The sequence below is a fragment of the Oxyura jamaicensis genome, chromosome 1 (assembly GCF_011077185.1).
Source record: "Oxyura jamaicensis isolate SHBP4307 breed ruddy duck chromosome 1, BPBGC_Ojam_1.0, whole genome shotgun sequence".
Taxonomy (NCBI): Eukaryota; Metazoa; Chordata; class Aves; order Anseriformes; family Anatidae; genus Oxyura; species Oxyura jamaicensis.
Window position 1 is genome coordinate 111,615,363 of NC_048893.1, and position 13,202 is coordinate 111,628,564.

The window sequence follows — 13,202 nt, forward strand, 5'->3', positions numbered from 1 at the left end:
AGTGGGTGGAGATTCACATCCACAGTGAGCATAAGCAGATATTATTAATTTCCTTAAGAAAGCAGGCTTACAGTTACATTTTACAGCAATGGTTCTTATGAATTTTATTCATCTGTGGTATCTAGGATAGTTACTGCACAGTGACTGCAGAGCCGTGACAGGGTAGAACATACAGGCAACTAGGGGGACAGGGGTTGGAAGAAGTCTTGTTTTCAAATGGCTTATGTTTTTCACGTGAAAACAGTTGAGCAATCATCCTTTACATCCTTTTCCTCACATTGCTGACTTCATTAATAAAAATATGTTAGTGAATTATGATTTTCCTGATAAGTGACTAAGGCATTATAAATTCTAGTCCTTAAGCACAAAGGCTCTTCAAAAGCAAATGTAAATCTCCACCAAATCTTTACCTACCACTTGCATTTAGAACTGCATTATTATCAAAACGTTTAATCAAACACTTAATGGCATAAAATTATTGTGCAGAGTCTATAATCCAGGCATATACCCTTGTCTCTCTAACAAATAAATTGTGAAGAGATAAGCATAGTGGAAAGATTTCAAGAGCATGTGGTATTGTAAAATGTAGCAGGTTCACAATATAAAAGGAAAACTAAGGTAAACGCAGACAAATTAATTCTGCTGGCTTCTAGATAGGCTTCTTTCATATTCTTTAACTAGTGTTTGGCTGACAATATTAAAGCATATTTAGCTGTATTCCTGAATGGCTTGTGGTTCATACTATAGTGGATACTGAATAACAGTAATTTTGTATATTCTTATTACAGGAATTGTCTCTCTTCCTCCAATGTCTACAAAGTTCACTGTCCGTGATGCAGATTTACAAACCAGTTCTGTACTGAAGGTAATTGTAATGCTGATATCTTGATTTTTTTTTTCCACACAGCACGGATTGTACTGTAACCAAACATAGATTTTGGGTGGATGTAGATGTTTAAAACTCGATTACAGCTGTAATTGTATAAGTGGAATGATCCCTTAAGCATTCCTGAATCTTCTGTTTATACTGATACACGCCTTGTGTTTTAGTCTTGCATTTAGATTGATTTATTAGGGGGTGGGAGGTGGGGGAGAAACAGACACCCCAGATATTTGGAAGAAATGTCTAATAATGCTTTAGCCATCATCTGTGTGGGCCCCCCCCCCCCCCCAATCCCTGTTACATCTTTCTCCCCACCTCCTAGGCTAAAGTTACAGAGTCACAGACTGCTCCTCCTCAGTCTGTGTCTGCTTTTTCATTTCCATTGCTGCTCATATTTTTCTTCCTCCAAATGTCAGTGAGGTCCTTCTCCCAGCACAGTGGGTAGCCCTGACTAGGGCAGACTTGCCATAGGAAAAGGCAATTGTCTTCTCATCATTCCCAGGATTAAAAAGTCACCTTCTCTCTGACCAGACCACGTGATACCACTAATTACATCTTCCAGCCTCGCCAGACAGAATAACTCTGGCTTGGCTTTTGGGAATTCACCTCTGCATACATTAAGCCATTAAGGTGGAGTTTTGCTCTGCTCCAGGTGTGTAATAATGCTGGACAGCTGTTACACATGTACTGCTGCAAAAGTAGATGTCTGCAATGATTTTTTTTCTTCCCAGTTGCCAGACTAGACAAGGTGTGGATTTGAGAAGGAGGCACAGTGGAGTGTGGGGCTTGATGTTCCTTTAGAAATAAAATCCAGTGCAGATGCAGTCAGTAAAAGTGCTTTTTCTCTGGCTAATTTAAGGATTGCATTTTCCAATTGCACTTCCACAGTACAGAAGTTTCTTCAGTCAGGAACTTTGCACCCATCTCAGAGACCTTTGGTATCTCAGCAGTAAATGATGGAAGGGGAAGCAAGGAGCTAACACCCAGTCCACTCGCATGTGTTGTCTCCTTTCCACAAGGCTAAAAGCATAAAGAAGCAGGGTTCAGCATTTAGTCCTCTACTTCTTTCATCCTCATCTGCCTCTGTTCTGAAGCATGGTGCTAAGCTCTCAGCTTCTTGCGCAACAGCAACATGGATCTTAATTTATGCCATACATTTGTAAAATAGATTTAACATCTTCATGATTTTTTTTTTTTTGCCAATATTCTCTCGAGAAAGTAGCAGTGATGTGGTACCAAGTTCACCATTCAACACAGCGATAAGTCGTTTATTTTTGAAGATATGTTTCAACATGTGCGATGCAGAGATCTGTCTTGAGATGACATTGCATATAAATCACAGCAGAGTATGTCTAGTTCTTGCAGCACACAATGAGATTTAGGAAGTACTCAATCAATGATTAAAGCAATGATCACAATAATAACAGTAAAAATAATAGGAATGATAATGATGTATCTGTAGCTGGTAGTTATTATGTTTGACATTAATTACTTGTTAAACAAAATATTATTAATGCGAGGCTGAAAAGCATGCACAACACAGCTGAGGGTTGAAACATGAAACTGAAACACAAAGGTGCAGCATAGCGTCTATGCCAGACGCTAGGTGGGATGGCCTAGGAGGTCCTTTGCAGCCCAGTATCTAGGGGAACTTTGATACCCATCAGAGGGACACAGCATAGAGTTGAACCACTTCTGTTAAACCACTTGTCCCTGGGCAATGTTTGGTACTAGTCTGCTAAGGTGGCTTCTAGTTGCTTTGGTAACTGCATGCAGATTTTTGAAAGATATCGAGAGATAATTTGCAGGTGAAAATTATTTATATTTTTTAATATGTTGGAGGAATATTTAGCAATCTAAAAATGGCCTGTGAACACAAGCTAGTTCTCAGTGTGAAAGGGCTTCTCAGCATTTTGTAACGGCACCATCTTGTACATACAGGAGCTGATCAAGGAAATGCAAATATTGTCTGATAAATGCATACCTAAAATTGTGGATTTGCAGTCCATGATTTAGGTTTACGGGGTTATATAGAAACATAGTAAAACATTTTCCAGGCAAAATACAGTGGTTTTATCTTTTACATTCATAACCTTCCCTGATAAATGCAATAGCTCTCTTTTCTGACAAAGAGGTGAGTTACTGGATGCATTTTAATAAAGTTCAATCACCACTGTAGCCAATATATTGCATAATAAACGTTGTGGTGCTCCTTCATTATAACCTGTTTCTTGTCTAGCAGCAGAAATCAGGTGGCAAGCCATTTAACTCTTTGCTGATAAGTTGTGTTTCTCAGTTCCCTTTCCCTATACGGATACTGGAAATATTCCCAAAGGATTTTTTGGGAATTATCTTTTTTGGATTTTTAATGAGAAATTGAGGGAGAACCAGGACAAAGAGGAATTGCTCAGACAATTTTCTGCAGTCAAGGAGGTTTAAAGGGGTGGACTCCATCAAGTTACCATTCTCTCTCTTGGGTAATCAGGAAAAATGAGCAAACACCTTTGTGGTTCTTCCTTGGGGGTCAATAAGAAACGAAAAACCCAGGTTCTTCCTCAGGGAGGGAACAAGGAGCCCAGCTACTGCTGGGAAGAGTCATGGAGACTGAAGACCTACATCCTTGTCTCTCCCTCTCCGCAAGGTGAACTTAAGACTTCTGTAGCTGGCTTCCTTGAAACTGTATGGTATCAGGATTCACCACAGCAACAAGGCCAGAAAATAGGGCCAAATGGGCAACATTTGAATGGAATTCAGAATTAAGATTAGAAGAAGCTCATGGATATGTGGACAAGATGGAAAGCACGGCAATCATGGTGAATGAAGATTTTTCAGCTTAGTATTTTGACTGGGCAAGGGCAAACATACCTGCTGCCATGAGAAAACTAGATGGAATGTTTCAGCTTGTATAAGCTCCACCAGCACAGGCTGGAGGCATCAGAAAGTCTCCCTGGGTTTCTAAGGGTATCAGCTTTAAATTTGATACCTTCTGTTCCGTATGTAAAAGGATCCAACTGTAAATGATTTGAGAGATTAAGAGGGACTCAGTATCAAAGATTTTGCTTCCTCAGAAGTCCTTGCCCATTGACCCAACCTGGTACGAAGCCTGAAACACCTGCTGGGTCTCACAATAAAAGGTGACAACAGAAATTCACATAGGTGGTCAGTTACAGGCCAATCAAACTCATTGAGTCAGAAACTAAAGCAAAATGTTCACAGAAGATAAATGGTGTCCAGTAATTGCACTGACAAATTCACAACATGAACAAAAGATCTGGCAAGTCATCTCAGGGAAAGGTAATGCCTAGGTGAAGGAGAAGGAAAAAAAATACATATATAAAAAAAATAAAAAGATGTGCTAGACATTAAAAAAATGAGGAATATCGAACTGAATTATTGAGCTGAGGAAAACATTACCAGCCACTAGAAGAGGAGGCCAGGAGCATCAGTCAGGGGTGCTGGAAGGTCCTCTTTTTGATTACATTACCCAAGAAAAGGTCAAATGGAGAGTAGAGTTACTGCCTGCTGCTTAATTGCATATTTTGTTACAGTCAGCAATGGCAGGAGAGCGATCCTTGCTCCCAGTCCCAGGGCTGAGCTGCAAGCCAAGTGCCTGGGGGGCTGTGTCATACGCCCTGACCCACTACACAGAGCTCCTTCCAAAACCCAACTGCAGTGTGGGGGATCCTTTAGCCCGGCTCTGGCAGATTTTGGGGTAACCCCATGATCGGCTTAGCCTGAGCAAGGGCCATAGGGCCACCTGGGATGAATGGCAATGATGCAGGTCCCACTGCTAGAAAAGGAATTCTAAGGACTCTGCATCTTTCAGGGCTGGACAGTCTCCTACACAAGAATCATAATTATTCCTTTTAATATGCCATGAATGTCTATGATAAACCAGACCATTTTGTTAAAGGGAGTGCTCGTTTACAGTGGGACAGGCTCATCCGTGCTGTAATTCAGCTGACTTCAGCAGAGCTACCCAAGGCTTGGATTGACCACCACAGCCACACTCTTCAGTCCAGACTGAGTCACTCACTATTAATGGGGATGGATCTGTTTTTCTCCTTAACTACTCCAAATGACGCTTTATAAACTGCAAATCTTATGTAGTTGTGGTTGTGGTTTTATACCGAGGAGGTAATGAGTGATGGATTATAGCTACATTTATTGCGCTGTATATAACTGCTCTGACTCCGTGGATTGTTTGAGAAGAAAAATTAAGCCATCAAAATCAAATTAAAAGACCAATAAAACAGAAATATAAACCAATGACAGCAAATAATTTTACCCTTACTGGTGAAATGTACTGTAGAATGTCATGTTATGACATTAATTGGTCAGCATACCTTGATTAAGAGAGCAATAAATATTGATGATACAGATGTAGAAAGGCAAGTGCAGCTTGAAGACTGAAGTATAATTTTTCCCAAGTGTCTGGGGCAGAAGGGGAGTGGTGAAGCTACGTGAGTGGGACTAAACGACAAAGAAGGAAGAAGGAATTGCCAGTTTGTGTGTCTGTTGATGGACAGGGAAATGTGCTGAGTGTACTAAGAGCTGACAGGATGGAACTGGTTTGCTATTTGAAGCAATGGTGTATCTAAAATATTTTGAGGGTATCCAGAGTTTTTGGGTGGGTGTTTTCCTGCACATGAAGTGAATTTAGAAAGAGAATTAAAAACTGAGGGAAGGGGGAAAAATAACCTTCAGAAAGCTGTGCCTCCATGATTTTTTGTTCTAGCAGTTAGCAGAATGTGTGATGCATGCAGACACATTTGGAAGTACTCCTACCACATTAATTTCAGCAATTTGTTCTAATGCAGTTAGACTTGGATTTTTTTTTGGCTGGCTAATAGCAGGCAAAGCCTTCAGCTTGTCACACATTTCCACAGCGTCAGTGTCTGAGGAGCTGCCATCTGTCAAATCAATTTAGAGATCAGAGCCCTGTTTCATAATGCCAGATGTGTGTTCATCATTCATATCACTGGTGTCATACGGGTTGCACAAGTGACTACAACATGCTTGCAGCAGCAGAAGTCCTTTCTTCATTGAGGATCAGTATCCAAGACATCACTGAAGGATTCCACCCTGCAGTCAGCTGATACACACACTCATTTTGCCCTCTGATACACCCATGTATGGCTGGAAGAGCTGAAAGAGATGGAAAGATCTGGGCAACTGTTTCCCCAACCAAACCACCAAACTACGCAACACTTTTCCCAGTGTAATAGTCCCTTTATACAAATGGTTATAAAAAGGCATCCAGGGCAGATCGACAGTGAGCAGGCAGGTTTTGAAATGTGGGTTTAAATATGAAAAGGCTGTTGTGGTCCTTCTCCTTTGCATTTTGCATTTATAATGCATTCTATTTGAGATCCTCCGCAGCATCAGAAAATGAGGTTTAGGTCAGTGAACCAGCAGCCCCAATTTCAACAGAGTTATACCTAGTTAACTGCAACCTCAGTGAGGCTATGATGCTAAAGAGAAAGCTCCAGATAAAATGGGACAGTGCCCAGCATGAATTGATAGGAATTCGTGAAATTCCTCATTAATTGACATCATAGCACAGTGAGAATAAAATGTAAGTAACACAGAGCATTTGCGCTAAAGCAGGTAACAATGGAAGGTGCAGCAGGGCAGAGAGGAACCTGGTCCGTTGTGGGCACAGTCCCCTCCCCAGCAGCAACTTGCTGCTCAGGTCCTTCTTTGGTGGTGAGGAGAAATGGCACAACAAGGCAGGGACTGGATGGCTCGGTCTTGCAGATGAGATTTTTAAGGCATAAGAGGCATGCAGCGTTTACTTTTTTCACAGGTGCTATCAGACAGGGAAGAACAGAGCAGTTTAAAGCCGGCTAGAGCAAGTCAGGATCTTCTGCATTTGTAGTATGGCCTCCTAATGACCATAAACACCGCCTCTTTCATCAGCATTACCTGATGGCCTTCCTGGTTAGTGTCTTTTTCTTCCTTCTCTAACTGAAGGTGCAAGAATATTTTTGTGCAACAAGTTCTTGGAAGTGTTCCCACCCCCATATTTTGTGAAATACAGGATTCACATAATTACCTATGCCAGGAATTTTCAGAGACAGTGTTCAGTGAGGCGCTCTTGGACTCCCCCTGCAATTTTCCAGTTACTCAGTATGCCAACTAGTTCAGTATACTTTATACTCAAAGGACAATGCAGATTATCTGGGAATGCTTGCTTTCCACAAATACAGTGCTTGCCTTCAGCTTTTTCCAGCTGTTCTTTCTTTGTTGTTGTTACTCGACTTGTAAATCTGTTAATTTTTTGAAGGAGCAGTGGCAGAGAGCGTCTCGAAACCTCTGCCCTAGCGAGAATGCCAGCCTTAGCAGACCCGTAACTGAAGGACCAGGAAATGCCAAATAACTGTTCTGCAATAAACGGAGCAAATCACATCATATATTAATCTCCCGGGTAACACAGACCAGAGGAAACTTGTCATGTGCTCCGGAGATGAATGAGTGATGTCTCTGTTGAGCACCACTAAGGTCTTTGGGCTATCACTGAACTACAAGAAATTAAGAGCAGCAGAGAGATCTTGGAAAAAGTCTTTTGAGCAGAGACAGGCAGCCCTGTTACTTCCCAGAGCACCGCTCCTCTCTGCTGAAATAAACAGTAAAGGAGGGTAAATTTGGAAAACAGCAGCATGTTCTTGCAACAAAAAAAAAGAGGGGGGAGGGGAGCGAACAGAGTTGTGTTTAGAACAGAAGGCATCTGTCTTATGAAATGTTTCTAGGATAGTTATATTTATCCCATGGTTTTCCTTGAGGTGCTGGGACTCATTAAATACCAGAGAAATGTTGTCCACATTTGTTATCTAACATTTTCCTCTACGGCTTATTCAATAATGTAGAGGTACCAGATACATTATTCATGATGTTTCATACTGGAAGAATACCAAGGCAATACAGGCTGTACATGATTAATGATTGAGAAACAAACTATATGAGGTTTGGTCAATAGCTGGGAAACAGCTCGGGCTTGATAAAAATTTCAGCTGGGAAGTAAAGTGAAATTTCCATTAATGGCCGAGGGACTGAGACCAGGTGGGAAAATGCAAGGAATGGTAGCCAGCAGCAGAAGCGTGTAAGTAATTGGGACTGGAAATCCACAACACTGATTTCAAACGAGGACAGCGTTTTCAAAACTGCCGAGCTGATCTCACTGGGGTCAGCTTGAAAACGCTGCTGTCGGTGGAAGCAGAATGATGCTAGTCATGGGAAATTTAAAAAAAGCCAGCCTTGGATAAACATGGAGATGTTGAGAATGTTCTTTCAGGTGCATGAGATATTGGCATGCTTATTGTTGCAATGCCCAGGGTATTAGGAAAGCAATGTCAGGTGTCAAGTTTTTATTACAGTTTATGGGTTTAGTTTCTTCAAGAAAACTGGAGAGGAAATGCCCAACAAAATCTTTTGCTTGGAAGAATAAAGACTGCAGAGCACACAAGTTCTTAGATAGCATAAGACCAATTAATGAATTCCCAAAACTGCCATCGGTGTATTGCACGTGAGACTTATATAAGTATTATTATTTTTTTTTTTTTGGTTTTGTTCTGCCGTTCCTCCTTTTCTTTGTATTTAGATTTTGAGTGGGTTGCTGATGATAGATTTAATTTTGTCATAATGCTTTGGGGTGAGGGGTGGCAGATAACCTCCTGAGGACCCTTGTGAGACTGCTTTTCTAGGATTTCTTTAAGTTTGGTAACTGCTTTTTTTCTACCCTAGGGACAACCTCAAAGGCGTACTGATCATCCGGTCAGCCCAAAGAAAATTAGAAACGTGACACATGTCTAGAATGAACTTCTGGAAATTCCTCTGTCAGCTGCATTTTATACATTTGGACAGCTTCCTGTGACCAAGAAAGGTCACCACCAGTTCTCTCAATTTATAGATTATTTTTGTGCGTATTTATCATGTAATGAAATAAATCTGCAACCTCTGCAATGTAGCATATGATAGCTCAGCAAAATAATGGACACAAATGGCCTTAAATTCAGAGACGAGTCTGATGGGACTCTACAACAAGAACCTGGTTTGGATCTCGAAGGAATCACCAAAACTCCCATCAGACAGAAATATCAGGTTATCCACAGCAAGTTCAAGGACTGGAACTGCTAGTGATTGATTAGCTCAGAAGAATACTGGTTAATAAACTATCTATTGCTTTTTTAAAAATTTACATACAGCTGATCATCTCAAGCTCATAGATCAACTGCATTTTTCAGTGTCTGTTCTGTAATAAAACCAAGGGAAGTTTTCATCAGGGATGTTTCAATATTTCTAACAAAACTACCTGTGGATCAGAAGTGATTTTTTATATATATATATAAATCAACACATTCTTTTGTTAAAGTTATTTGTCTTAAAAATGTTGTTCCAGTGTTAAATAAAAAGCAATTACCCATGTGCCAAAAATCCTGTTTTGACTGAAAAGCAAAAACCTTGAGCTGAAAAATATGGATTTGAAAATCCTGATTTTTAAGAGTTGCTGCTTAATGCTTTATGTCTCTGTCCTACTCGTGGGCTGCGTTTGGCAGCCAAATGATGTGGGTCACAACAAAGGGTGGCTGTCCCCAATCTAAAAACTATGGTTTCATTAAAAAAATGCTTCAACACACACACACACACACACATATATATATATATTTATGCAAAGACAAACTTCTTTCAGAAAAACGGGTTCTTTTCCAGTGTGCTCATCCTTCTACCCACTCAGAGCATTCTGAATTATTCAGCGTTTTGCATGCTAATCTTTTGTATGAACCAATGCAGGTGCTCTTTGAATGCTGAAAGAAGTTGCTGCATCTCAGTGATAATCTGTGCAATGAAAATAAGATATTTGAAACCTAATCTCAGGAAAAAATGTTATTTTGTACGTTTAGCATTTAGGATCTCATTAAATTGTGACGGATTTTGCACTGCTAGTCACATTTTCATTCAGTCTGTCAGAACAAGCACTATCCAAAGCTCTTTCAGATTCTGTCCATCTCCACTGTTTCTGTCTTGTTTGGTTAAGGAGGAGCTTTGAAATGTATTCCCTTTGAATGTAATAGTACCAAAAACATGCTATGTAAATGTAAATAACAGTGTTATACAGAGAAAATATAAGTAAGTTACACTATGGAATATCTGTTTTTTCTTTGAAATAACCATGCATTGAGAGAAAGATCTGCCATATTTGGGTATGAGTATTGGTATTGCTGACATCTCCTAGTTGCTCATGAAGCTCTGTGTAGCTTAAAAAAACAAAAATCCACTTTATTACAGAAATAACCATTGCACAAGACAGACGGGCCAAGGGTAACACCAGCCTGTGACCTGGGGGTAAAAGCCACGGACCCTTGGCTTTCTGTGCACATGCATGGATAGCGAGCCTACTCTTATCAGAAGAGTAACTGTGCAGTACAGAAATGAAAGCTGGATGGAAGCAGTTGTTTTCCTCCTAAAAGTGTCAATACCATGGTGCCATCCATGCTGGGGAGTCCTCCTGGAGACTTCCATGCCATGCTACCTAGTACTTGAGGCTCCTTGGAGGACACCAGCGGTGCTTCCCAAATCATTTCTTAGGCTGTGGTTGGGCCAACGCACCTCCCAGCACTGCTGTTGGATGAACGAGCCGATGTCAGATCCCTCATCTGGGAACTGTGTGGGAGCCCCTTTCCCCCTGACAGCTCCGAGCTGTTGCAGTCAGATGTCGAGGGCAGTCAGATGTCTGTGCACCTTGCTCCAGAGTGCCACATTTGCCCCGGGGACCACTTGACAGCAGATGATTGCCAGTGGATAACACACGGCATCTACAGGAACCAAATCCCACTGACTGCACACCTCAATGTCTATGGTAAGTGGGTGTTTATTTATTTTTTTGCACCTATAGGTACAACAACCATGGAAACATGCCCAATAAACAGAGTCTGGAGCAGTTTTCCTTCCTGCGAGCTACAAGAAAGCATCCCACACAGCTATGGTATACTCTTAACAGAATTAGCATGAGGTTAAAAATTCTTATAGTGTCCTTGAAATTTATAGTTGGAAGGTTCCAGCGTTTGTATGCTTCCAGATTTGTTTTCCTCAGGCATGCTATACAGCCTGTATATCATCTCCAGCACTAGCTGTTAGTTATGTTTGCAAATAGAGCTCTACAAACAACAATACATAAAATACAGAGACAATTTTTAGCACTCGGGGAATATAAAATATGCAGGCACTTTCAGAAGACAGAGTAGGCTAAAAATATTGAATTTCAGGCACTTTATGGAGACACCAATCTTTTGAACACATGCATCTTGATTTATAATTATGACTTGGGGGACATTTTAGTAATCTGGAAGTACCTAGTTTTTTACTGCTCACAGACTGTGTGCACAGTTTGATCGTATACAACTCTTCCACGTTCCCTTACAAAATGTTCTGATTTGAATTCCACTTGTGTGTACGATGAAAAAATGCAGCGGAGATATCCAGCATTTCATTCTGCATCAAGGTTTCCTAAAGTTGTCCCTCCAGTTTTATATTTCACAGAGAATTCAGGCTACCTGAAGAGAAAGCCACTTAAAAATAACACTGGCTCCGTGTGAAGGTTTCTTTTTACGATAAAAAAGTACCCCATGTGGGGTGAGCACAATCAACAGATGCACTCTTAGGAAAGGGTACGCACAATATTGACCAAACACTTGGTTTCTTACTGGTCTGATTGAATAGAGCTGCTATTTTTGATATTTCTTTGGCAGTATATATAATACGTGCTGTTTCAAACCTACAGTAGACCCCTCTCAGTCAAGTACGTGGGCATCCCAGGTGGGTACTCCTTGCTTGCCAGCCAACCAGCCTGGCTATCTCTTTCCCCATAAGGATGGACATCATCAGGAAGGACACAGCTTCTTACAAGCTCCCTTGAAACCAGAGTATGGCCCCCTCAAAGTGTTGCAGATAATTTATTATCCTGCCCATCCAAAGTGAGGCCCACCTTGTAATTCTCCCTCCCCAGATTTCTCTAAATCCCACACCTGCGCTCCCAGAAATACAATAAAATCAATCCAGTGGCCTCATGGTACCCGTGTAAGTAAAACTAAGCAATCTGTATGCTCCAGAATGGTCTCTCATGGCCGGCCTGTAACTGAAAGAGAACCCTAGCTGCCAGTAGGGGAACACTTCCCACAAAACATCTTTGGCATTTTAGTGCTCTTTTTCGGATCAGTCTCCAAAAGTCTGTGCTACAGAAGAGGCTGAGCAGAGAAATTCGTAGAGCCCCTTGACACGAAGGCGCACGCTCTCAGTAGATGTGACTGTCATGATTATACTCTCCTCCTACTCACCACGATCCGCTCTTGTTCCCCAGGCTGTGAACTAGCTGTCTCTTCCCCCCTGAGGTGATAAGTAGCTTTCTTTAACTTTCTAAACTTTCTCTGTCTCTCACTTTCCTCCCTCTTTACCATCCTTTTTTTTTTCTTTTTCTTTTTCTTTTTCTTTTTTTTTTTTTTTCCTCCGCAGCCACCGAATACCTCTCCTTTAAACAAAGGGCTAATTGATACATATCTAATTAACATCTGAGCATTTGTTCTCAGCTTGTATTTAGCTTCGCAAATTGCTGCTTCTATTTCAGGCCTAAGGAAGGGCTTGCATGTCAGAAAGCTTGTCTGGTATTTCCAGCTGATCCAGCTGATCCAGTAAAACACACAACCTCTACCTGCACACTCGGTCCTGCCTATGCACGGATGCTGATGCCCGCGTATTTCAATCATCGCACCCACGAGGATGTCAGGAGGACCCTATGCGAATTTAAACTGACCTTCCTAAATTGCTGTTGGGAAAAAGTGGAGGTGTAACTAAGGGGATTTCCACTGTGACAGTAAAAGGCAGCCAGTCACTGGTTTCTTAAATTCACCAAAGTGATGGAAAAGGCTGAGAGCATAAAAGAGCTTGAGCTGGCTTCCCACATACTGAGCCCCTCCAAGCCCAAGGTATTTAGATTAACCAACGCAACTGATTAGATTAACCAGAGGTAACCAATTAGAGAAAGAAGATGGTAAGATTAACCCAACATGGCAGTGAAGCTTGTCAATAAAGAGGAGATTAAACAACATGTTATTGTTGGAGTGAGGACAAGGAGGTGCAGGTTGCTAACAGCTCCTTTACATGATCCTAGAAATCGCTGATGATTTATACTAGGTTAGCACAGCTATTTATTTAAACAAGTGTGGGTATTTGCTGGCTCAAAGGCTATACAGTAGGTTATTCCCTCTCAGTTCAGAGTGAATTTCAGCGTTCTCCCTCATATCTGAACTCATGTCACACAGACGCTATT

The 13,202-nt window shown here is 41.2% G+C and overlaps 1 protein-coding gene across 1 annotated transcript in view; it reads left to right on the plus strand.

Moving 5' to 3' along the window:
* Positions 1-9,764, plus strand: part of IGSF5 (immunoglobulin superfamily member 5) — a 29,788-nt gene extending 20,024 nt beyond the window's left edge. The window contains exons 8-9 of the mRNA XM_035315824.1: positions 789-865; positions 8,627-9,764. Of these exons, the coding sequence (XP_035171715.1) occupies positions 789-865; positions 8,627-8,695 (146 nt within the window). The 3' untranslated portion in view covers positions 8,696-9,764. The remainder of the gene's footprint in view (positions 1-788; positions 866-8,626) is intronic.
* The last annotated feature ends 3,438 nt before the right edge of the window (positions 9,765-13,202 follow it).